Source organism: Monodelphis domestica, chromosome 3 (assembly GCF_027887165.1).
Source record: "Monodelphis domestica isolate mMonDom1 chromosome 3, mMonDom1.pri, whole genome shotgun sequence".
In the NCBI taxonomy this organism is placed as follows: domain Eukaryota; kingdom Metazoa; phylum Chordata; class Mammalia; order Didelphimorphia; family Didelphidae; genus Monodelphis; species Monodelphis domestica.
Genome location: NC_077229.1, coordinates 417,662,626 through 417,687,346, shown reverse-complemented (window position 1 = coordinate 417,687,346; position 24,721 = coordinate 417,662,626). Strand labels below are relative to the sequence as shown.

General features: G+C 36.4%; 1 protein-coding gene across 1 annotated transcript in view; it reads left to right on the top strand.

The window, feature by feature from the left end:
• PSTPIP2 (proline-serine-threonine phosphatase interacting protein 2) overlaps positions 1–24,721 on the top strand; it is a 96,434-nt gene that overhangs the window by 38,838 nt on the left and 32,875 nt on the right. The window contains exons 5-6 of the mRNA XM_007486620.3: positions 1,461–1,567; positions 4,466–4,528. Coding sequence (XP_007486682.1) covers positions 1,461–1,567; positions 4,466–4,528 — 170 coding nt within the window. The remainder of the gene's footprint in view (positions 1–1,460; positions 1,568–4,465; positions 4,529–24,721) is intronic.

Genomic DNA, 24,721 nt, shown 5'->3' with positions numbered 1-24,721 from the left:
AGCCTTGTGATAAGTCTTTGACCTTCTTTGTCTGCCAGGGTCTTCAGCTATAAAATCAGAGGATGGGACTAGACTGATTCTAGGATCCCTTCCAACTCTCTTTCATAAAGTTTTCATTTATGAAACTCAGTACCTAATGCTTTCTTCCCTGGATGTGTTGAGTCCTTTTAGGGGAGTTATAACTGATATGTGAGGAGGGCATTTTGACAACAATCAATCAACAAGCTTTTCTAAGTGCCATTTTATGAGACAGACTTTTTGCTAGCAAGCTGGGAGTAGTAAGATGGAGCCATGGTTCACAGAGTGTTGGACTTGGAGTCAGGAAGACTTGAATTCAAATCTGTTTTCAACCACTTACTAGCTGTGTGACCCTAGGGAAATCACTTAGCTCTGTTTGCCCTGGTTTCTTAATTTTGAAATAAAGGATAATAATAGTACTTTCCTCCCAAGATTGTTGTGAGGATAAAATGAGATAACATTTGTAAAGTGCTTAGCATAGATATTAATAATGATATTGTTCAATCATTTTCCAGTCATGTCTGATTCTTTGTGACTGTTTGGGGTTTTCTTGGCAGAGATATTGGAGTGGTTTCCCATTTCCTTTTCCAACTCATTTTAGGGATGAGGAGCTCAGGCAAACAGGGTTAAGTGAGGCCAAATTTGAACTCAGGAAGGTGAATCTTCCTGACTCCAGGTTAGGCACTCTGTCCTCTGTGCCGTTTAGCCATCCATTACTTAATAACAGCTAAAAATAATATTGTTATTTTAAAATGATAACACAATTAGCAATATTGTTAAATCAGAAAGTCTGACCTCAGGAAACTTTTCCATCAGAGGAGAAAACATACACATTATAATAACATATATCCAAAGTGGACAGAGGTAATTTTTGGAGGGAAGGATAGGAACTATGAGCAGTGGAGAAAGGGGAGAAGAGACTAGGAAAAGCTTCATGTGGAAAGTTGTGCTTGAGTGGGGTCTACAAGGAAATCAGAGATATCAAAAGGCAGAAGGAGGAGTGAGTGTGCTGCAGGCAAGGTGCACAGACAGTGCAATTTGAGTTGACTTGTTCCCAGGTATATTGTTAGTCAATAAACACGTCAGGATTCAAACCCAAGCCTCTCCAGATGTCCATTCTTTTATGTATCTTGTGATAGACTCTTTTGACAATTTCCTAAGGTCTATGGACCCCTTTAAGAATAATTTTTTAAAATTAATAAAACAAAATACAAAAGATTACAAAGGAAACCAATTATATTGAAATAACTTATGAAAAAAAAAAAAACTTAAGTCTATGCATCCCAGATTAAGAATTCTTCCTCTAAACCCTGCTCCTTTCCAATGATGAATGAATATTATGCTATTGAATATGTCAAGGATTTTCATATAAATGGATGAAGAAAGTCAGATTCAGATTTATGTTGACATTGAATTCTATCCTCCCCCACTCCCTTTTGCAGAAATAGACAACGTGGGACAATCTCACCTCCAGCTGGCACAAACGCTACGAGAAGAAGCCAGGAAGATGGAAGAATTCAGGGAAAAGCAGAAAATACAAAGGAAAAAGGTTAAGTTTTCCTATTAGCAACAGAGCCATCTTGATTCTAGGAGAAAATGCTATGGCTCATCCTCCTCTTTAAATGTTTCAGGTTATTTGTTTCCAGGCCCTCCACCCTTACCTAGTCCTTAGTCATTTCTGACAAAGTACTGTCAATTTTGCAAGCCATCTGGACTTCCTCTCCTTAAACATGACAAACACCAAATGCTCTACCTCTAGGGGAGGCCCCAAAGTGCCCTTGATATAATATGCCACTTCTTCATGAATTAACTTTCATAAATTCCCTCTTGGAATGGGAGAGTAAATCTTTTGTGTCTTCTTTGGAAAGTCCAAAGTTTATTTTTAAATTACATAACTACTCATGTCACAATAGATTTTTGCTTATACCACTTCCTTGTTCAGATACCTCTTATCCTTTTGTTATGAACGCTCTTTGGAGAAAAAATGAGTCAATGTTAACTTCTCTTTTTAAAAATGCTTTTTCTTTTACTTCCTGGAAAATAGGCCATAGAGGGAAATGTTTGCTCCTTTAGCTCTAAAACCAAACTAGTCATTGTGTGAGGAAGACAAATATGGATCTTTCCTTTTTCTAGAGCGTGGAAAAAAGACAAACCCACGGACAGTGGTTCTATCTAAAGAAATTCTGGCTGAAATAATAGCATCAAGTCTTAGGGAGAAATCTTGGACTTTCCAGAGTGGTAGCAGAAATAGACTAGGTGTGAACAGATTAAGAGCCATTCCAGGATCAACACAATCGAGCGTAAGATTCCCCCTTGTGTGGGAGAAATGAACGCTTCTGGAATCTAGAGCACAAAACAGGCAAACTTGACATGGGGAGGTAGACTGCTAGTTGGGTCAAGGTTTGTAACCAATTTGGAATTTTTTTTTCTCTAAAACTCCATACCTTAAGTAGTAAAGGTTTTCCTTTTTTCCCTTTTTAAGTCTTTATCTCTTGTTTTAGAATAGATACTGGGTCTTGGTTCAGAGGTAGAAAAATAGTAAAGGCTAGGAAATGGGGATTAAGTGACTTGTCCAGAGTCACACAGCTAGAGATTGTCTGAGGCCAGGTTTGAACCCAAGACCTCGCATCTCTAGGCCTGACTCTTAATCCACTGAGCCACCTAGCTGCCCCAAGGTATTTTTTGATAACAAAATTATACACATAATGAGCTTAGTTCTCTTCTTCCATTTCCTTTTTAAAAAAACCCTTACCTTCCATCTTAGAATCAATATTTGTTCCAAGGCAGAAGAGTGGTAAGAGCTAGACAATGGGAGTTAAGTGACTTGCCCAGGGTCATAAAGCTAGGAAGTATCTGAGACTAGATTTGAACCAGGATTTCCAGTGTCCTGGCCTGGCTCTCTTATCCATTGAGCCATCTAGTTGCCTCTTCCCCTAATAGATCATAAACTTCCTGACCATAGGATTTTTTTTGTCTTTATATTCCTAAGTCCCTAGTGTGATATTTGCCCCATGGTAGGTGCTTAATAAATGTGTGTCAACTGAGTGATTGTCTGAAGTGGGGATGGTATAAACAAAAAAGGCCAGCCAGATAAGTAGTTCAGAGTTAAATTGTGGAGGATCTTGGATGCCAGGTTAAGGAATTTTTATTTTATCCTATGGGCATTGGGGAGTCCCTGATGGTTCTCAAACAGAGGACTAGCATTAGGAAGATTATTTTGGCACATGTTTGAAAGCACCAATGAGAAGGGAAAAGAACAGTAGTTGGATTATCCACTTCTAGGATCACAGGATGGTACATTTTCAGTCTAGTAGGTCATCTAGACTAATCTCATTTTAGCTTTGAGGAAACTAAGACCTGGAAAGGTTAAATAACATGCCCAAAATATATGCTGGGGAAAAATGGTAAAGCGATTTGAACCCAAGTCCTCTGATTGCAAAATCAAAGTTTTTTTCAAGTTAGTAAGGAGACTATTACAATAAAACAAGGGAGAGGAGATGGGAACCTGAACCTGGACTGAGTGCAGCATGAATTGTGAGGAGAGGAAAGATGCAGGAGGAGATACTTGTGGCAGAATCAATAGGACTTAGCAGCTCATTGTGGGTGGAGGAGGAGGAGTGGAAGGGGATGTTGGGATTTCACACTTGGGGAGCTGAGAGTGGGGTGGTGCCTTCAGGAAATATAGGAGCACTGGGAACAAGAGATGGGTTCTTTGTCAGAAATTGGATGCAAGGGCCCTGGACATTTGCAGAATTTTCTTCCCTGTAAATTTTTACCTATAAGAAAAAGATCTAGTCAGGGAGATTTAAGTGTGACATTACTTCTGAGTACAGATGAGACCTGGGTAACTCCTCATAGTTCTTTCCTATCCTAATACTTGATTTTTAAAAATTTTTATTTTTTATTTAAACCCTTACGTTATTCCTTGGAATAAATACCATGTATTGGCTCCAAGGCAGAAGAGTGGTTAAGTGAATTGCCCAGAGTCACACAGTTGGGAAGTGTCTGAGGCCAGATTTGAATCCAGGACCTCCTGTGTCTAGACCTGACTCAATCCACTGAGCTACCCAGCTGCCCCCCAATCCTAATACTTTATTTAAAAAAAATTTTTTTTTGGTTACAATACTCACTTTATTTCTCTCCCTCCCCTCCACCCACCCTTCCTGCAGCCAATGTGCAATTTCATTGGGTATTATTTGTGTCCTTGATCAGAACCCATTTCCATGTTGTTGTTTGCACTCGGATGTTCATTTAGAGTCTCCATCCCCAGCCATGTCCCCTTATCCTAATACTTTAGAATTGAAAAGGAACAGGGTTGGCATTGGCAAGATGATTTGTAAAGCATCTTTTTGATTTGAGAAAAGAAGGGCGGAGATACTTTTGCTATACTAATTTCTGTCTTCCTTTTCCTTTTGTGATTGTTGTGTTTTTGCTGTTACCTCCACAGATAGAAGTTTTGATGGATAATATGCACAAACAAAAACAGATGCAGTATAAGAAAACTATGGATGTGAGTAATCTTTTGTCTTTATCTTTTAAAGATGAGTAATCTTGACATGAGAGATGGCTTGGGAAAGTGCAGAGACACTTTGCCCTGGATTCAGGAAGACCTGGTTCAAGTCTTGCTTCTTACATGTACTGATGGAGTCACCCTAGGAAACGCACCTAACCTTTCTCCACTATTTTCTCCCCAATAACCGTTTTAAGCATTCATTTTCTAACACTTTGTTTCAAATTCTCTTACTCTCTCCTCACTCCCACTTCCTTGAGATGGTAAGTGATAAAAACAAAAACAACAAAAACCCCTCCACCTTTCAGTGCCCTGAATTCAGGATCCAATTCTCTAAGGCTCACAAATTGGAGAACAAGTACCAATTAAAAGGAGAATGTGTTCCCTGGGGGCAGCTGGGTAGCTCAGTGGATTGAGAGTCAGACCCAGAGATGGGAGATCCTGGGTTCAAATGTGACCTCAGACACTTCCCAGCTGTGTGACCCTGGGCAAGTCACTTGACCCCCATTGCCTAGCCCTGACCACTCTTCTGCCTTGGAGCCAATACACAGTGTTGACTCCAAGGCGGAAGGTAAGGGTTTTTTAAAAAAATAAAAGGAGAATCTGTTTCCTCATGAGAGGTCCTTATATGAATGAAACCACAGGGCTAATCTACTCATCTCAATTCCAGGATTGTTGAAATATCCTTAAAATCCTGTGACATAAATTACAAAATGGTTTCCTTTGAACATATTTTGTTCCAACTAAAACATTTCAATTAGTAAAGGTATTCGTATCCTTGCATATTAGATGGGGTTAGTAAAAAGATCAACAGCCTGGATTCTAGTCTTGGATTTGTTATTAGTTAGTTGTGTGACAGGCCGCTGAACCTCCTTCGGTTTTCTTTTATTCATCTGTAAAATGAGGAGGTTGGACCTGTGAACTCTAAGTTCTCTTCCACCTCTAAGTATCTGATCTTATGATGTTTTTTCCATTTTCAATATCATAGATAGGGAGATCCGAAGAATTGGCTAATGTAAGAAACCTGGATGTACAGGCAGGAGAGACAGAAGTTTCCAGAGAGAGATGTTCCAGATAGAGAAGGACAGAAATGGGAAGGGACATATTTAGCATAGAAAGCCTGTCACAAAAGGAGACTTATGGCTCTTAGGGTGTCACCCAACCCAATCCAGAGTTTTTGGACTACTACGGGACTGTTTAGATGGTGACTCAAAATAGCTGAAGGAATTCACTTTGGATGGCTTTTAGTCAACCTGATTGGTGTCAGGTGGCATCTTGGAGCTGTTTTGTTGTGTATTGCTCTGATCATAATGATTGGGAGCATTTTTTCAGATGACAAAATTTTAATTTCTTTACCTGAGAACTGCCCATTTGTATCCTTTGACTATCAATTGCAGAATGCTTTGTTTTCTTATAAATTTGACTCAGTTCTCTATATTGTTGAGAAATGAGGCCTTTGTCAGAGACACTTGCTATAAAAATTTCCCCCCAATTTGTTGTTTCCCTTCTAATACGGATTGTATTGCTTTTGTTTTTGAAAAATTTTTTTTATTTGATTTAATCAAAATTATCCATTTTTTTCCATTGTGTTCTCTATGTCTTGTTTAGTCATGAATTATTTCCTTTTCCATGAGTCTGGTAGGTAAACTTTTCCATGTTCCCCTAATTAATTTACAGTATCATTCTTTATTTCTAGATCAAGTATTCATTTTGACTTTATCTTGGTGTATGGTATGAGATGTTTTTCATAGTGTTTTCCAATTTTTTCAGCAGTTTTTGTCAAATAATGAGTTCTTCCTCTAGTAGCTTGGAGCTTTGGGTTTATTGAACACTAGGTTATTATGGTCTTTAACTTTTATGTATTGATTTTCTAACATTCTAACGTTGATTTACCAAATTTTTTTGACAATTACTTTTTTATATATAGTTTGAAATCTGGTATAGCTAGGCCTCCTTTTGTTATATTTTTTTCATTAAGTCCATTGATATTCTTGACCTTTTTTTTTTCCAGGAGAATTTTGTAATTATTTTTTTTAGTTCTGTGAAATAATTTTTTTGGGTAGTTTGATTGGTATGACAGAATAGGTAAGTTAACTTAGGTAGGATTGTAATTTTTATTGTGTTGGCTTGACCTATACATGAGCAATTAATATTTTTCCAATTCTCTATGTATACCATCATATTATCTGTAGAAAGTGATAGTCCCCCCCCCCCCCATTACCTATTCTAATTCCTTCAATTTCCTTTTTTGATTTTATTGCTAAAGTGAGAATTTCTAGGACCATATTAAATAGTAGTGGTATTGGGCATCCTTGCTTCATCTCTGATCTTTTTGTGAAGGGTTTTAGTTTATTCCCATTATAGACAATACTTGCTGATGGCTTTAGGTGGATACCTTCTATTACTTAAAGGAAAGCTTCTTTTATTCCATTGTTTTTTAATGTATTTTACAAGTAATAGATGTTGTATTTTGTCAAGGACTTTCCTGACTCTGTTGAGAATCAGATGAGCTCTGGTCATTTTGTTATTGATATGGTCAAATATGCTGATAGTTTTCCTAACATCCTTGCATTCCTGATATAAAACCCTATATGATGCTTGTGACATAATGCTTTAATTTCTTTGCTAGTATTTAATTAAAAAAAATTTCATCAACATTCATTAGGGAGATAGGTCTGTTTTAGCTCTTCATGGTTTAGGTATCAGTGTCATTTTTTTGTGTCATAGAAGAAATTTGGAAGACTTCCTTCTTCCTCAATTTCCCCAAATTGTTTGTGTAGTATTGGAATTAATTGTTCTTTGAATGTTTGAGAGAATTCAGTTATGAATCAATCTGACCTTTGGGCCTTTTTCTTAAGAATCCTTTGATGGTTTACTCATTTTTTTTCTGTTATGGGTTTAAGTATTCTGTTTCCTATTTTGTTAACCTGAGAAGTTTATATTTTTTGTGAATATTCATCTATTTTGAAAGAAAAGTACATAAAGGTTGACTGGGGTTTTGCTAAATCCAGTCTGGCAAGGTAATTTCTTCAGGGTTAGAGAACAAAAATGGCTGCTTTCTGCCTCAGGCTAATAAATATCAATCTGACTGCTTTTTCTTCAGGTAACAAAGTTTATTGAAATTGTAAAGGAGGTTGGGATTAGGAATGTGGGTTTAGGATTATTCCTTAACAACTAATAAAGCTATCTCTTTCCCGCATCTGACCCTTCACAGGGTATCTGTGATCCTTGGTTGAGCTAAACTAACTATTCCCTCCATCTAAATTTCCCCTTCCATCTGATCTAATCTAGGCTAAACCTACACAGGAGATAGTCTTAGAGTAGGAACAGAATAGAGGTGAAATCAGATGCTGGATGTAACCAAGTTTACCCTGGTAAGACAGAAGCCCTCCCAAAGGCAAACTGAGCAGTTTGGTCAACACCTCTAATGATTTAGTCTTCTCAGAATAGCAGTAGAGTAAAAGCCTTGAATGGTCTTCAGGATCTTGCTAGTTTTCTCACTGGAACAAGTTAAAAGTTCACAGGAGGTCAGAGCTGGGCACTGGAGATGCTTTCTGCACCAGAGTCTAGATCCAACTCCCCTCCTGGCAGTTGGCTTCCCACCATTCTAACTTTCAGATTCTCAGGTTTGCTCTTGCTTCCCCACAGTCTCTGCATTCCATGTAGCTTTGCATGACTACTGCATTACAGAATTTCTTTCCAAAATCTCCCTTTAACAATTTCCACTTAGATTATCATATTTATTGACATGTAGTTGGGCAGAATAACTCCCAATAATTGCTTTAATTTCATCTTCATTGGTTGTAATTTCACCTTCTTCATTTTTTTTAAACCCTTACCTTCTGTCTTGGAACCAATACTATGTATTGGTTCCAAGGCAGAAGAGTGGTTAAGGGCTAGGCAATGGGGGTTAAGTAACTTGTCCAGGGTCACACAGCTGGGAAGTATCTGAGGCCAGATTTGAATCTAGGACCTCCTCTCTCTAAGCCTCGTTCTCAATCCACTGAGCTACCCAGCTGCCCCCCACCTTTTTCATTTTTGATACTGGTGATTTGGTTTCTTTTTTCTTTTCTTTTTTAAATCAAATTAACCAATGTTTTATCTATTTGATTAAAAAGCTGGCTTCTTGCCTTATTTATTTGTTCAGTGGTCTTCTTTCAATTTTATTTATCTCTAATTTTTAGGGTTTTCAATCTAGTGTTTAATTGGGGATTTTCAATTTGTTCTTTTTCTACTTTTTTTTAGTTGCATTCCCAATTCATTGATCTGATCTTTCTCTATTTTATTGAAGCATTCAGAGAGATAAATTTCCCCCTAAGTATAGCTTTGGCTGTACTCCATAAATTTTGTTATGTTGTCTCCTCTTGTCATTCTCTTTAATGAAATTATGGATTGTTTCTATGATTTGTTCTTTGATCCATTTATTATTTAGGATAAGATTATTTAGTTTCCAGTTAATTTTTAGTCTTTCTGTTGCCATTTTTAGTTATTTTTAATTGCATTATAGTTTCAAAGGGATGCATTTATTTATTTCTGCTTTTGGTTGTAAGGTTTTAATATTACATGGTCAATTTTTGTGAAGGTGTCATATATTGCTGAGAAAAATCTTTCTATTCTCATTCAGGTTTCTCCAGAGATTTATGATATTAAAATTTTTATTCTTCCTAAATTCTTTCTTTTTTTGTTGGATTTATCTATTTCTTTTTTTTTAAACCCTTACTTTCCATCTTGGAGTCAATACTATGTATTGGCTCCAAGGCAGAAGAGTGGTAAGGGCTAGGCAATGGGGGTCAAGTGACTTGCCCAGGGTCACACAACTGGGAAGTGTCTGAGGCTAGATTTGAGTCTAGGACCTCCCATCTCTAGGCCTGGCTCTCAATCCTACCCAGTTGCCCCCTAGATTTATCTGTTTCTGAGAGGGGAAGGTTGAGATTCCCTTCTAGTACAGCTAGTATAGCTTTACTATCTATTTCTTTGTATAACTCATGGAAGTTTTTCTTTGGTGCATATATGCTTGGTATTAATATTATTTCATTTTCTATAGTGTCACTTATAAAGATATAATTTCCTTCCTTATTTCTTTTGATTAGATCAATGTTTACTTTTGCTTTAAATGAGATCATGATTACTACCTCTGCTTTTTGGGGGGGGGGTGAGGCTGAAATGAAATAGATTCTGCTCCAGCTCCTTACTTTTACTCTGTGTGTGTGTGTGTGTGTGTGTGTGTCCTTGCTTTAAAAGTGTCTCTTGTACACAACATATCATGGGATTTGGGTTAATCCACTCTGCTATCCTTTTTCCATTTCATGGGTGAGTTTATACCATTCATGTTCATAGTTATGATTACTCTGTGTTTCCCTCCATCTTGTTTCCCCACTGTTTACCCTTCTCTCTCTCTCTCTCTCTCTCTCTCTCTCTCTCTCTCTCTCTCTCTCTCTCTCTCCCTTTAGGCCTTTCCCTGTTTACAAATGTTTTGCTTCTGACCACTGCCTTTTGCAATTTGCCATCCTTTTTTGTTCATCCTGTGGAAAGGAAAACTGAGAATCAAGCTTTTGTATTTCTGCCCACTGAGATTGAGCAGCCGTCATTTGGAATGTGACAGGAAGGGGAATGACAATTGGAGTGAGAGAAGATTGTGGGAGAAATTGCTAAAAATAAAGGGTCTTTGCCCTCTGAACTCAGTTGAGTGAGGTGCAAGGACCTTGAGCTCTAGATCCCAAACTGTAGAAAATCCTTGCCCCCATTTCCCTTGCTCAGAAGAAGAGAGAAGATTCCTGTATGTTTGAGAGCATCCATTAGGAGAAGAACCAAACAACAACAGCTGCTAAAAGGGGCTGATCCCTTAACTTCGGGGGGTCACCTTGAAGATCCTTTCCATCCCTTGGCCTTCCCAGGAAGGACTCTTGCCATTTGTTTAGTTAGGGTAGAGACAGTGACTAGAGGAAAAGAAGATAGATAAGCTGAAGCTGAGCCATTCTGGCTCAACTGAAGAAGAAGCAAAGAAAATCTGTAGGGTCTCCTATTGCCACAACCCTATCCCCTTTCTCTTATTACTAGAATTATTAAACCACCTTTTAAAATAGAAACATGCAGTCAGATTCAAATTGAATGAAGAACAAAGAAAGAGAGGGCTTTGGGCTAGGCTAGCCATTTGGCCTTGGCTAAAAACTAAAGCCAAGACTGACAGTCTGTCTGCTAGACAAGGGGACTTCTGGGGTTTCAAATACCAGTCAAGCCTTAAAGAAGACTATTCATTGAGACACTGATTCTATCATCCTTAACCTTTACCCAGGGGTAAAGGTTTTTTCTTTTGGGTTGAATGTGAGGGAATTACAAAGATCATCTCTCAGCTCCAGTGGGTACCTCTCCTTTTACCTCACCAGTTTCCATATTCCCTCTGTCCCTTACCTCCTCCATTCCTTATTACAAACCCTTCCTTATTCCCTGTTCCTCGATCCTTATAATCCCCCTGACTCTTATTCTCCTTTCCCTCTCACTTTCACATAGGGTAAAGTAAGTATCTATAGTTGGTTGTGTGTGCGTGTCCTTTCCTCTTTGAGCTAATTCTGATGGAGAGTAGAGTTCAAGTGTTGCCCAACAGACCTCACATCTTCTCCTCCATTATATAGACCCTTATGTGCCTCTTAATGTGAGATAATTTATCCTTCTATCTCTCTTTTTCTTACCTTCCTATGTGTCCCTCTATCCCTTTGATTTTTTTTCGCATATTAATCCATCCTATTTTACTTGTTCCCTTCTTTCTTTCTATATGTTTGCCTTACTTTCCTATTAGTGATAAATTCTTAAATATCTCAAGTATCATAGATATCTTATCTTAGATATCACATCTTACTATCAATATCTAATATTCTTAATTATTACCTTCCCAGGAAGGTGGGTACTCAATTAAATTTTACTTAAATCATTAAATTTTCAGTTTATCTTTTTGTTTCTCTTGAATGGCAAATTTGTTTATTAGATTTTCTTTTGAGTTCTGGTTTTTTGTTAGGAATGCCTGGAGGTCTTCTATTTCATTAAATATTACATTCCTAACTTCTTTCTTCCTTCCCCAGAGGATTATGGTCAGTTTATCTGAGTATGTGATTCTTGGTTTCGAAGGAATAGAATTCACATGGAGGAAGCCATGAGTGCAAGAGAACTTTGTAAAAGGCCAGGGGTCTGAGGGAGTTCAGGGAGCCCAATGGACAATCTGGGAGTTTTTAATTTCACAATAACAGTTCAGGTATGTTTTGTTCAGAAGGTAATCAACTGATTCTTTCAACTTCTATTTTTACGTCCTGGTTGAGGAGATCAGTGAAGTTTTCCCTAATAATTTCTTGTAGTGTGGTTTTCAGTCTCTTTTTTTTTTATCTGTTATAATTAAATTAGTGTATGGCATAATTTGTTATATTTAAAAGAGTGGATGCCTAAACTGTAATAATAAAAATGGTTGATGTTGTAAACTGTAGTGAGTTGAAATGGTGGAAGATATAAATTATGATAGATATAAGAGAGGGCGAGTAAATTTGACCTCTGAAAATATGTTTCACTACAGTGTCTTGGTTTTTAAATCAAATATAAGGTGGTCGCCAGGGAATATATTTCCAATTATTCAATATACCCAAGTCAACTGGGTTTTATAGAGATTTTAATTAATAATACAATGAGTAATTAAAGGAAAGAGAGAAAAAGAAAATAAGTATGAAGGGCCTTAAGCCAACATGGCCTAGACCTGAGTCTTAAGAGAGAGAGAATCAGTCAGTTTTTCATCACTCACCACAAGATTTGTTTTAAGCAAGGGTGTCTGGGGAACAGAGTCTCCCCAGAGGGAGTTCCAGCCAGAGTCAGCCTCCCACGGGACTTCTTCTCAAGAGAGTCTTCAAAGGGCCTCCTCCAAGAGGATCTATATCCAAGGATCCTATCTCCAAGCCTCTAAGGATCTCCAAGCCTCCCTTGCTCCAGAGATTCCTTTTCTTATATAGGGTTTTTTTTCCTATGTCACCTCCCCTAAGTTCTTCCATCTACCAATCACCGTAGATGTTTCCTAAAGCACAGCCCATCTGAATTCCTGCTAAGTTGACTAATCTCCTCAGTAAGTCTGAACCAGAGAAAATGCTGCTGTGTCAACTAATCCCCTCAGTAAGTCTGAACCAGAGAAGACACAGCTGAGTCGACTAATCTCATTAAGAGAAAACCTGCCCGACCTTTTTAGGTACCTAGCATCCCATTGTATCAATTCTAAAAAACAGGCATGGCTCAAAGAACTCCTTGCCTTACTATAAGCATGGGTCCAAGTACTTTCATTGTTTAGCAAGGAGTTTTCTCCCCTAAAGCAGTCTTAAGTACAGGTAGAGTAGAGGTCCTCCCATTTCTGATCCTGGCGAGTTCTCACATCAAAATGGGGAATGTTTCCAGTAGGGAATTTGTTCCAATGGAGGATTCCTCAAATGTGGAAATTTTTAATATTCATAAGTCTGAGAAATTTCAAGATTTACAGATCATAGCTTTCAGATATCCCAGTGACTCTTTGATTGTCTCTCATGAAGCTATTTTCCAGGTTAATTGTTTTTTTTTCCAGTGAAGTATTTCAGATTTTAATCTATTTTTTTCATCCTTTTGCTTTTACCTTATTGTTTCCCGATACCTCAATGAGCTATTAGATTCCATTTGCTCAGTTCTAATTTTTAGGGAGTTATTCCCTTTCTTGAGATTTCACATTTCTTTTTTTATTTGGCCCATTCTAGTTTTTTAGGTTGTAATAATTAAAATAACAAGGCTGATAGCAGATTAATAACTTTATTAAATCAAAGTAGTAGTAGTAGTAGTAGTAGTAGTAGTAGTAGTAAAGAGAGGGAAAGGTAAGGGAGAAGTAGAGAGATACTTAACTCTTGATTTATTGCATGTGCTATCACTCACAGATTCATTTTCTTGCACCAATTTTTCATTGTTTCTCATCTTTTTCCTCCTAATTTTAACAGCAACCTCTTTTTCACTATTTCTTCTATCTCCATGTATCAAATTACATACACTATAGGTCTGGCTTCACAATTCTTTCCTAACCATGTCTGAATACTTAGTTTTGGCTCCAGTTTTAATGGTGTTTTGCATCTCTTCTAAATCATATGCTTGCTTTGTGGATTTTAGCTTACAATGAGAACAGCAAGTGGAATTTTGTTTTTTGTATCTATTTTGTGTAGTCTTGTTGTCATTGACTTCATATTTCTTCTTCAAAAAACAATCTTTTATAAGGTGTCCTCTCTTGTGGCAGAAAAGTTTCTTTCTGCACTGATTTTGGTTTATAACTGGATTTTGTGTAGGCTCTAACCATGTTTAGTTTCTTGATTTCCTCTATCTCCTTTTCTCTTAGATTTTTCTCTGTTACTTCTAATTTATCTTTTAAGTCTTGCATTAATGATTATGCTATTCTGAATGATTATCATGGAGGTAACTAGCAATTTCACATAGTCCTATCAGACTGACAATGTCATATTTAGGGAAATAGTGTTTGAAAAAGTTCTTCAAGTGAGGTGTGCAGCCCCTCAAAAACTGCCTTCTCACGTGACTAGAAGACTCCTCACTATTAGCCTCTAGATCCAATGTTGATTCTGCCATTTCTGAGAGATGATCAATGAATGTGGCTGGATGGTCCCCTTTATTCTGCATGAGTTTATCAAACCTAGCCCATGCATTCAGCTTCGAGCAACATTGTTTAATAGCCTGGAGCAAGTCTTCCCTACATTTCCTTAAGTAGGACATGATAGTGGGGCTTGCAAATCTAGATCTTCCCTTTGCTCCTCAGTGGGCCAACTAGTTAAGTTGTTATCTGTCCTGGTCTTTTCAAGGAATTGCTTTTGCTCATGGGGACTAAACAGTTCAGACAGGAGAAACTCTACAACTTCAAAGTCTGGGTCAAAGATCCTACAAGCACGTTTCAGTTCTTTCTGTGTCTTAAAAGGTTGTTCTATGAAATTTGGAAAATGTCTCTTTAGGGATTCAAGTTCCTGTGATGTAAACTGCCCATGAACTTTAGATTGTAGTACACCAGTTGTACTAGATAGCTTGGTGACCTCCTTTAATGGACAAATTTTTTCTGGTTCACTATCAGACCTAGTGTCCTTGTCACCTTCATTTCCCTTAGTATTGACCTTAGATTTCTTTGCCTTTCTCTCTTTTTCTTTGGGTACACTATCTGCCTGTCCATCGTTCCTGTCCTTAATCTGATCTAACCCTTTTTCTTTGATCAATTCCTCAAACAAGTTCTTAATGATGTTTTCCAGGTTATTATCTACCACCAGTATCTGTTCTGCCTTTTTGGGGATCACAAATCTAAATATCTTCTTCAAATAGGTCAGAGTCTGTAAGGCTGCCATAGAAATAACATAAACCTGAGACAAAATCTGCCATAGTATTGTGTCAGTTTGAAATGGCAACTTCAGTATAAACATGATTTTGTTGCCAATATAATCCAGAGAATCAAATATCATGTGGGTCATTCTGCTATAAACTATATTGTAAACCCAGAATCCAGTAATAGCTGCCAGTACCACATCTCCACAGATAATTTGCTTAAACATCTTTCTTTTTCTAAGGGATTGTGTAGTTCAGTCATTTTAGGGGTGCCAATCTGTAATAGATAGTAATATTGAGGATGTCTATTGCTTGATTCTGGATAAGTAATGGATCAGGGTTTGCCTACCCTCCTCCCGGTTTCCTCCCTCTCTTCAGAAGCCTTTCAGCTTCCCCCTCCCCCTTTCTTCACTCACTCAGGGTGAACTATTAGATTTCAGAGGAAAATACTGTTTTCTCTTCTTTTCCCAGCAAGGGTTTATTTGGGGAAGACAGGAAAGGATAGAGGATAAGGTAAGAGGGTTGTCCCTATTCTGTTCAGGTAGCCTTAGCTTAGGGAATATTGGGAGAAATAGCATTGCAGTCACTCTTGTGAAATAGAGTCAATCAGAGAAATATGAGGACAACTGTCTTCTTCTTCTTCTGCCAAACAGCCAGGTAACCTCCAACTTGATTAATTCAAGTCCAGAGACATAATTAGCTTCTTCACCATCATCAGCCACACTAGTCAAAGCCCAGTCCCAAAAGCCTCTCAACCCTGTTCAGCCATTGACTTAGCTCCAACTATTTTTCCCGGTAACATTCCAAAAGGAATGTTCATTTTGACTGACAGATGATGTCTTTTGCATGCATGTAAATTCTCTCCTCCATACTAATCTATGGCCACCATTTATGGGCCTCTAGCTGAACCCCAACAAGGGCTCATTCAGCTCTCCAACCTCAAACCAGAAAGACCAAGACTGGCTCCTGTTCTAGCCTTATAATCATTTTCCCTCCATCCCCTAACTTTCACACATCACATCTCAGGAACCAATCATAGTTTCCTAATTTGCCTAGGCCACCCAGGAGGTCAGTGCCTGTGGAATCAGTTTTCTGTCTCATTGGTTCTTTAACTTCCTTTCTCTGAGGGCTTATATATACCTAAATTTACTCAGTGGTATTTGACCTCCAGGTCACTGAGAGGTGACGTTAAAAAGGCAACACAATGGAGAGAGAAATTTGCTTCCAATAAGGCAGTTGTTTTCTTCACTGGTTGTTTGTTTTTTTGGCCTCCATTTCCATTTGACTTATTCTAGTTTTCAAGTTGTTCATTCTTTCTATCATTTCTTTTATTGTTTGATTTTTAAAGTTCTTTTCAGAGCCTTCCAAGAGTTCTTTTAGGGCCTGAATCTTTTCTCATTTTCCCTTAGGGCTTCACATTTTTATTATTATTTTTTCCTCCTCATTATCTTGTCTATCTGTTGAGGTTTTGCTCTGCTTGTGGGGTAGAGGGAGAGCTGTTCTACATTTGCTGTATAGCCTTCTACCCCAGGAGCAGAGCATAACCTCAACAGCTGAAAATAACTAAAAATGATGGAGACAAAGATAAAATCTAACTTTAGAAGATTACTTTAGTGATGAAGAAGATTCCCCCACACTGCACTCCCTAGGCTACTCTCCCTTCTTACCCCTGTGAAGCATATCACTCTTGCTTTTCTTTGTTTTGAGGCATTTTTTGTGTGTTTGGAGGGTTTGTGCAAGCTGAGTACCCCTTACTCCACCATCTTAGCTTCTGGCATGCCTCTACAATATTCTTGATAGATGATCATCTGGCCTCTATTCAAAATTTTTTTACCTTGTTTTTTTGTGCAGGTAAATATTTGATAATCATTAAATTTACAGCCTATGTCTTCATAAAAAACAAGATATCAGATGAAACCTTATTTCCTTTGATGATAGAATAATCAAATGTACATATCAAGGGTATGGAACAGACAAAAAATGTTTCAATTTCAGCAGATCATGTGACAAGTTCTCTCAGGATCTTGCCTACAGAAAAAATGGGAAGTTATGTACTGGATGACAGTATAATTAGGAATATTTGGAGCTAGTTTAATGACCACACCCAAAGAATGCTCATTAACAAGTTGATGACAACTTGGATGGAGACTTTAGGGATCCTAAGCTTTGATCCTAAGCTCTTCCACATTTATGACTTGGAATAAGTTATAATTGAAATGCTTGTCAAAATTGCAAATGACATAAGCTTGGAGGGTTAGATGGATTGATGATAGGATTTATTTGTTTTTAAAGGTCTCAGTAGACTAGAATGTTGGGCTAAATCTAATAATATGAAATTTACTAAATGTAAAGAGTTCTATGCTCAGGTCAATAAAATAATCTTGAAAAAACACAAAATAAGAAAAAAGTTGGATGACATTTCCCATGAAAAAGATCTGAATGTTTTTTAAGCAATGTAAGATTTAAAAAATTTTAGTTCTTTTGATGTTGTTTGTTTCTACATTGCCTAGATTTTCCCCACTATCCCCTCCTTCTTGCAAAGAGCCAGCCCTTAACAATGAAAAATTTGTATTTTTTTTTTTTTATGGAAGAAGTAAAAATTCAGCAAAATCAATCAATTCATAAAATTCTTCACCTGCAATATTCTATTCCTGTAGACTTCTCAGTCTCTGAAAAGGATTGAAGTGAAGTATCTTCTCACATTTATTCTTTGGAAACATGTTTTTTATAATTCTGTATCACTAATCACTGTTTTGTGTCTAATATTCTTTTCATTTACATTGTTGAAGTCATTGTTTATAATTTTTCTTGGTTTTTGTTCTGCTTTTCAACAGTTCATGTACATCTTTTCTTGTTTCTCTGTATTCATTATTTCTGTCATTTTTTTACATCACAGAAATATTCCACAACATGTGTACCAAAATTTGTTCAGCTATTCCAAATTTGTGAGCATCTACTTTGTCTCTTAATTCTTTGCTCACACACACACACACACACACACACACACACACACACACACACACACACAAGCTGCTATAAATATTTTAGTGTACCTGGAGCTTTTTATCAGTAACTACTTTGTATATATACCTAACAGTAGAATGTCTTGTTTAAAAGATCATGACATTTTAACCACTTTATTTTCAGAATTCCAAGTTCCTTTTCAGAACTGTTGTACTAATTCATATCACTAGCAAAAATACATTTGTGTGCCTGTCATTCCACAATCCCACCATCATTGACCATTTGGAGCTTTTGTCAACTTTGCCAATTTACAGTGTTAAGTAAAATTTCAGGACTATTTTGACTTACTTTTTGTTTTTTTTTAGAATTTTGTAGCATTATTTCATATAATTGTTAATATTTTGCAATTTTTACTTGACAACTGATTATTCATATCCTTTAACCATTTATATATTGGGAAATATACTTTATTATATTTGTACTTATATTATGTTTTTCAGGCTTATATTTATAATAGTTGTCTCTATATCTTAGAAACCAAATTTTCATCTGAGATATTCAATACAAAGACCTTTTTCCTAGTCAACTGCTTCTTTTCCTTTCCTATATGAATTAATTTTATTTGAACAGAAGCTTTTCAATTTTATGTAATCAAGTTACCTAATCTGTCTTATCTTTCGTAATTGAATCTATTCTTATTTGGTTAAGAATTCATTTTCTACCTATGGTTATAAAGGATGTATCATGTACTTCTTCTAATTTTTAAAATGGTATGATATTTAATACTCATATCTCATATCCATTTTGAATTTATTGTGAGATGACACATAAGATATTGGCCCAAGTCTAAGTTTTGGCAATCTGTATTCTCATTTTCCCAGCAGTTTTTATCAAGTAAGGATTTTTTCTGGTTAATTGATGCTTTGTGGTTTATTAAATATGGGATTATTGAGTTCCATTATCTGTGATTCTTCTTTGTCTGGTTTGTTCCACTGATCTGCATTTCTACTTTTTAATCACTACTAAAATATGGTGCAAAGAACTGTACACAGTACTCAACTGTGTACAGTTCTAGGCACTGTATTTTAGAAAAGACAGAGACAAAGGAAAGATGGAAGACATTCAGAAGGAAGCAACTAGAATGATGAAAACCTTATAAGATTGGAGCCTTATAAGAAACAGCTGCAAAACTAGAGTTCTTTCGCTTAGAGAGAAAAACAAACAAACAGAGGAAAGATGAACATTGACCTCAAGTACTCAAAAGACTATAGGGTGGAAGAGGAATTTAGGGGAAGTTGTAGAAAAGCAACATTTAGTTTTGGTGTAAGTAAAACTTCTTTAAAATTAGGGTTATCTTTAAATGAAATAGGCTTCCTTGGGAAGCAGTTCATTCTCTCTCACTGGAAGTCCTCAAGCAGAAGCTGAATGATTACTTGTTGGAGGTCTTAGGATTTGAAACCAGGTTTCTTGATTGGGTACAGGTTAGACTAAATGTCTATTGAGGTCCCTTCCTGCTTTTGTATTCTATGTTTTCACCTTTTAGAATATCTTTAGTAGAAGTTAGATTGAAGTAAGTGCTGTAAACTACAGGCTACTGGTATGGTATAAGGCACATAGTGTCAGAGTGGGTGCTATGTCAGTTGGTTTTACTTAACCATTTTTCTTTGTAACTAGGAAGAAATGTTTGTTACCATGTGTAAAAACAAAAGGCATCAATAAAACTTTTTTTTAAAGATGGTTTGAGAGCAATTAATAAATAACAACAAAATATCAGTGCCTAAAAATGACATTAAGATCAAATCATGTCAGGTTAACCTCATTCCTTTTGATGATAGTTATGAGACTGACAGGTCAGAAGAATGCTATTATATTAATGTTTTCTAGAATTTTATCAGAAACTACAGTCAAGCTTACTGTCTAATTTGTAGACTCAACTCCCTTCCCTTTTTTTTTTTTGGAAATTGGGACACTTTCCCTTCTCTATTACTGCTGAACCTCTTCTGTTCTCTCATATCTATTTTTTTAAACCCTACCTTCTGTCTTAGAATCAATACTGTTATCTGTTATAAAGCAGAAGAGTGGTAAGGACTAGACAATTGGAGTTAAGTGATTTGCCCAGGGTCACACAGCTAGAACTGGTCTAAGGTCACATTTGAACCCAGGACCTCCAGTCTTTATCTCTCCATCTTTTAGAGATCAACAGTGGAGGCTCAGGAATTAGATTTTCTGGTTCTTTAAATATTCTAAGGGGTTATGGTTAATACTAGTCAGATGGCTTAACTCATTTTGGAGGTAGAGAGGGAGGAGAATGTAGCTAGAGGAACAACTTGGATAGTTCTGCTTTATCTTTGTTACCAATTAATATTACACCACCTTCCCCCAACAATAGATGTATTCTTTCCTCATTCTTTTCTCTGCCATAAACAAGACTGAAAGTACTCTTTCTAACTTTGGCATTTTTCACAGTTCTCAGCTCATTCTGAGCTATAGTCTCCCTGATACTAGTTTTACAATTTCATACCATTCTTTTATTACATGCTTTTTAAAATAGTTATTGGATGAGTCCTTTAAAATCTGATCTCATCTGGCATGTTCCTCACATCCTGACAGAAAGATATGGTAGCCTGAGGCAAAGGTTTTTTGAATCTGGCCAGTATGGGAATAACTATATTTGTTTCTCTCTCTCTCTCTCTCTCTCTCTCTCTCTCTCTCTCTCTCTCTCTCTCTCTCTCTCTCTCTCTCTCCCCCCTTTCTCTCTTTCATTTATTTTTTTTTCATCAAAAATACTCCTTACCTTCCATCTTAGAATCAATACTTTGTACTGGTTCCAGGCAGATGATTGGTATAGGCTATGTAATGGGAATTAAGAAAATTACCCAGAGTTACATAGCTAGACAGTGCATGAGGCCAGTTTTGAACCTAGGACTTCCTATCTCTAGGTCTGGCTCTCAATCCACTGAGTCACTTCGCTGCCCCTTCTTTTCTTTTCAGTGTATTTATGGGAGGGAACATAGGAGAGAAAATTGGGAAAAGAAAATATATTTTTACTAATTGAAAAAAGAAATTTAAAAAATCTGATCTCATTTAAGAACTTACGTTATGTGGCTATACTCATTTCTTTATATTTCTTTTTTCCTTTTTCATTGGAATTTGTTGTGATTGTAAGGATAGAATTTCATTTTTTTTAGAAACTCCTATCCCAAAAGAACCAAATTTCCCTTTAGAATTTAACCCCCTTTTCCCTTAAATTAAAAAAAAAATAACTGCTTTCTGTAGTCTTGGTTCCTGTTATAACTATTTAGTGTTCCTTTTCACCACTCCTATGAACTCTAAGAGGATGTGATTTCTTCTTGCCACTTTTCTGTTATCAAGTAGTTCTTCCATATTGGTCAGAATTAGCTTCAAGGCAGCAATTCCTCTGCTTCCCTCCTCTCATTAGTCATGATGGATCCACACTTTTCCACTCTTACATCCAGATCTTCTATGTGTAGTCTTCTCTGTGGGTGGTTTTGTTTTGTTATGTTTTTTTCTTTTGCTGCACAAGGAGGACTCAGAGCTTTGCCAACTCAGATACTAAAAACTGCCCTGGGCTTAATGTCATCAAAGACCCAAATGTTGTGTCTGTGGGTATCAGTTCTAGATTCAGATCTTTCATTTTGGCAGATTCACAGACAGAGCTTATGTCTCTCTGGGGTGACCTTTCCCCTCACTCATTCCCAGACCTTAGTAGAGCCAGATCTTTGCCAACCACATCTATGTTCCTGATAAGCACCTGAGCCTATTCACACATATCCCTCCAGGATACCTGGAGGTGAAAATCCACTTCAGTGTTCCAAGGGGCCAAAACCTGGGCATAATTCATAAATATAAACACATTAATTCACCACTGCCTTCTCTTTGAGATTACTTTTCATTTACACTGTATGTATCTTGTACCTATATTTGCTTTTTTTTATTTTATTTTGTTACTTTGAAGGCAGGGATGTTATTTTTAAATTTCTTTGTGTCCTCAGAACTTAACACAGTGCCTGGAGTTTACCAAGTGCTTAATAAACTCTTGTTGATTGATTGATGATGACATTGCACAGTTTGAACTGTTAAACAAATCCCCCCGAAGATCATATTAAAAATACAGGTACTGTCTGAATGCTGTAAACTTCCCAAAACACTTCACACTCATGAGAGCCAAGCTTTCAACACTTTCATATCCTTTCACTAGGACTGTTCAACCACCCAAAGGCTAGTTTAACCATACCTACTTCTATTACAAACATCAGTGTTGGAAAGGTCCTGATTATTCCCTTATAGTCTTGAGAACAAAAGGAATGATTTCATATAAGAAGCAACTGAGAGTTCACTTAAGCTCAGTCCACAACTATAATTCCTATACTCCTTGAAAAAGTAACTTAAATATTTTTAAAATGTATTAGAAACTTAAATCAATAATCACAAAAGTTTCAAAATAGGAAGAAAAGTTTTATGTGATTACATATGATACAAATAGAAAAAATATTAGATACAGATTGTTTTTTAAAAGTATGCATTATATTTAACAAGATAGTAAAAAAAAAACCAACCCAACCTATTTGTTTCCTCATCTGAGCTTTTTTCTTTTTAGAATTTTAAACATTTTTTATGCTATGTTCTTTCTTTTTTCCATCTTTTAAACTATCCAATAACACATTCTCCTCTTCTTCTATTACCAAATAGAAGCCCTTCCTTGAAATAAATAAGTATAGTAAAATAAAACAATTCAATATATTTGCCATGTCTGAATATTTGTTTCATTCTGCACTTCTCCATTCCTCCACTGTCTTGTGAAGAAATGATTGATCGGCTATCAATCAACAGATTAGTCAACAGTTAATACTTGAAGGCTTATTTTAATTTGTAAAAAAATTTTCAATTCAATGTAATCAAAATTATCCATTTTACATGTCATAATGCTCCCTACCTATTGTTTATTCATAAGTTCTTTTCCTATCCATAAGTTTGACAGGTAATATGTTCTATGCTCTTCTGATTTATTTATGATATTTCCTTTTGTGTTTAGGTCATATATCAATTTTGACTTTATCTTGGTAAATGGTGTAAGATACTGCTCTATATTTAGTTTCCACTGGATTGCTTTCCAGTTTTTCCAACAATTTGATCAAATACTGAATTCTTTTCTCCAAAACTTAAATCTTTGCATTTGTCATACATAAGCTTACCATAATCATCTGCGTTATTGTATGCCTGTTCTGTTACGTTAATCCACCTCCTTCCTATTTCTTAGCCATGCCAGATAGTTTTGACAATTATTGCCTTATAATACAATTTAAAATTCATATGGTTATGCCTCCTTCCTTTATTTTTTCATGAACTCTTTTGATATTCTTGGCCTTTTGTTTTTCCAAACAAATTTTATTATTATTTTTTTTATAACTCAATGGGATCATTTTTTGGTAATTTAATTGGGATGGCATTGAATAAGTAGATTAGTTTAGGAAAAAGTATCATTTTAATTATAGTGGCTCTCTCCACTTATGAACAATTAATATTTCTCCAATTATTTTTTTATTTTTTAATTTTTTTTAAAAACCCTTACCTTCTGTCTTGGAGTCAATACTGTGTATTGGCTCCAAGGCAGAAGAGTGGTAAGGGCTAGGCAATGGAGGTCAAGTGACTTGCCCAGGGTCACACAGCTGGGAAGTGTCTGAGGCCAGATTTGAACCTAGGACCTCCCGTCTCTAGGACTGGCTCTCAATCCACTGAGCTACCCAGCTGCCCCCTCTTCAATTATTTAAATATGACTGTATTCATTTAAAAAGGGTTTTATAATTATGTTTACATAATTCCTGGGTTTATTTTGGCAGTTATATTCTCAGGTACTTTATGTTATCTCTGCTATTTTAAATGGAGTATTTTTTACTATCTCTTCTTGCAGGGCTTTGTGGCTGATGCTGATGACTTATATGTGTTTATTTGATATCTTTTTACTTTGCTAAAATTATTGTTTCAACTGGTTTTCAGTTGAATCTCTAGGATTTTCCAAGTATATCATCCTATCATCTGCAAAAAGAGATTTTTTTATTACCTCATTGTCCTGATTCCTTTAGTTCCTTTTTCTTTTCATTTCTAGTGCTAGCATTTCTAATACAATATTGAATAATATTAATAATAATAGGCATCCTTGTTTCACCCCTGATCTTATTGAGAAGGTTCTAACTTATCCTCATTAAAAATAATGTTTGAGGGGGTAGCTGGGTGGCTCAGTGGATTGAGAACCAGGCCTAGAGATGGGAGGTTCTGGGTTCAAATCTTTCCTCTTTTAACCTTTTAAGCTATGTGACCTGCACAAGTCACTTGACCCCCATTGCCTAGCCCTTACCACTCTTCTGCCTTGGAACCAATAATTAGTATTGATTTCAAGATGGAAGTCAAGTTTTTTTTTTTTTTTTAATAAACCCTTACCTTCCGTCTTGGAGTCAATACTGTATATTGGCTCCAAGGCAGAAGAGTGGTAAGGGCTAGGCAATGGGGGTCAAGTGACTTGCCCAGGGTCACACAGCTAGGAAGTAGCTGAGGCCAGATTTGAACCTAGGACCTCCCATCTCTAGGCCTGGTTCTCAGTCCACTCACCTACCCAGCTGCCCCCTTAAGGGTTTTAAAAAAAAATAAAAATAAAATTCTTGACTTTAGTTTCAGGTACATGCTTATTATTATTATTTTATGGAAAAATCCATTTATATCTATGCTTTCAAGTATTTTAATAGGAATAAGTGTTATATTTTGTCAAAAGCTTTTTTCTGTCTATTATATAATCATATGAATGCTATTACTTTTGTCATTCATATAATCATTTATGTTAATAATTTTCCTTCCAATAGATGCTCCAGG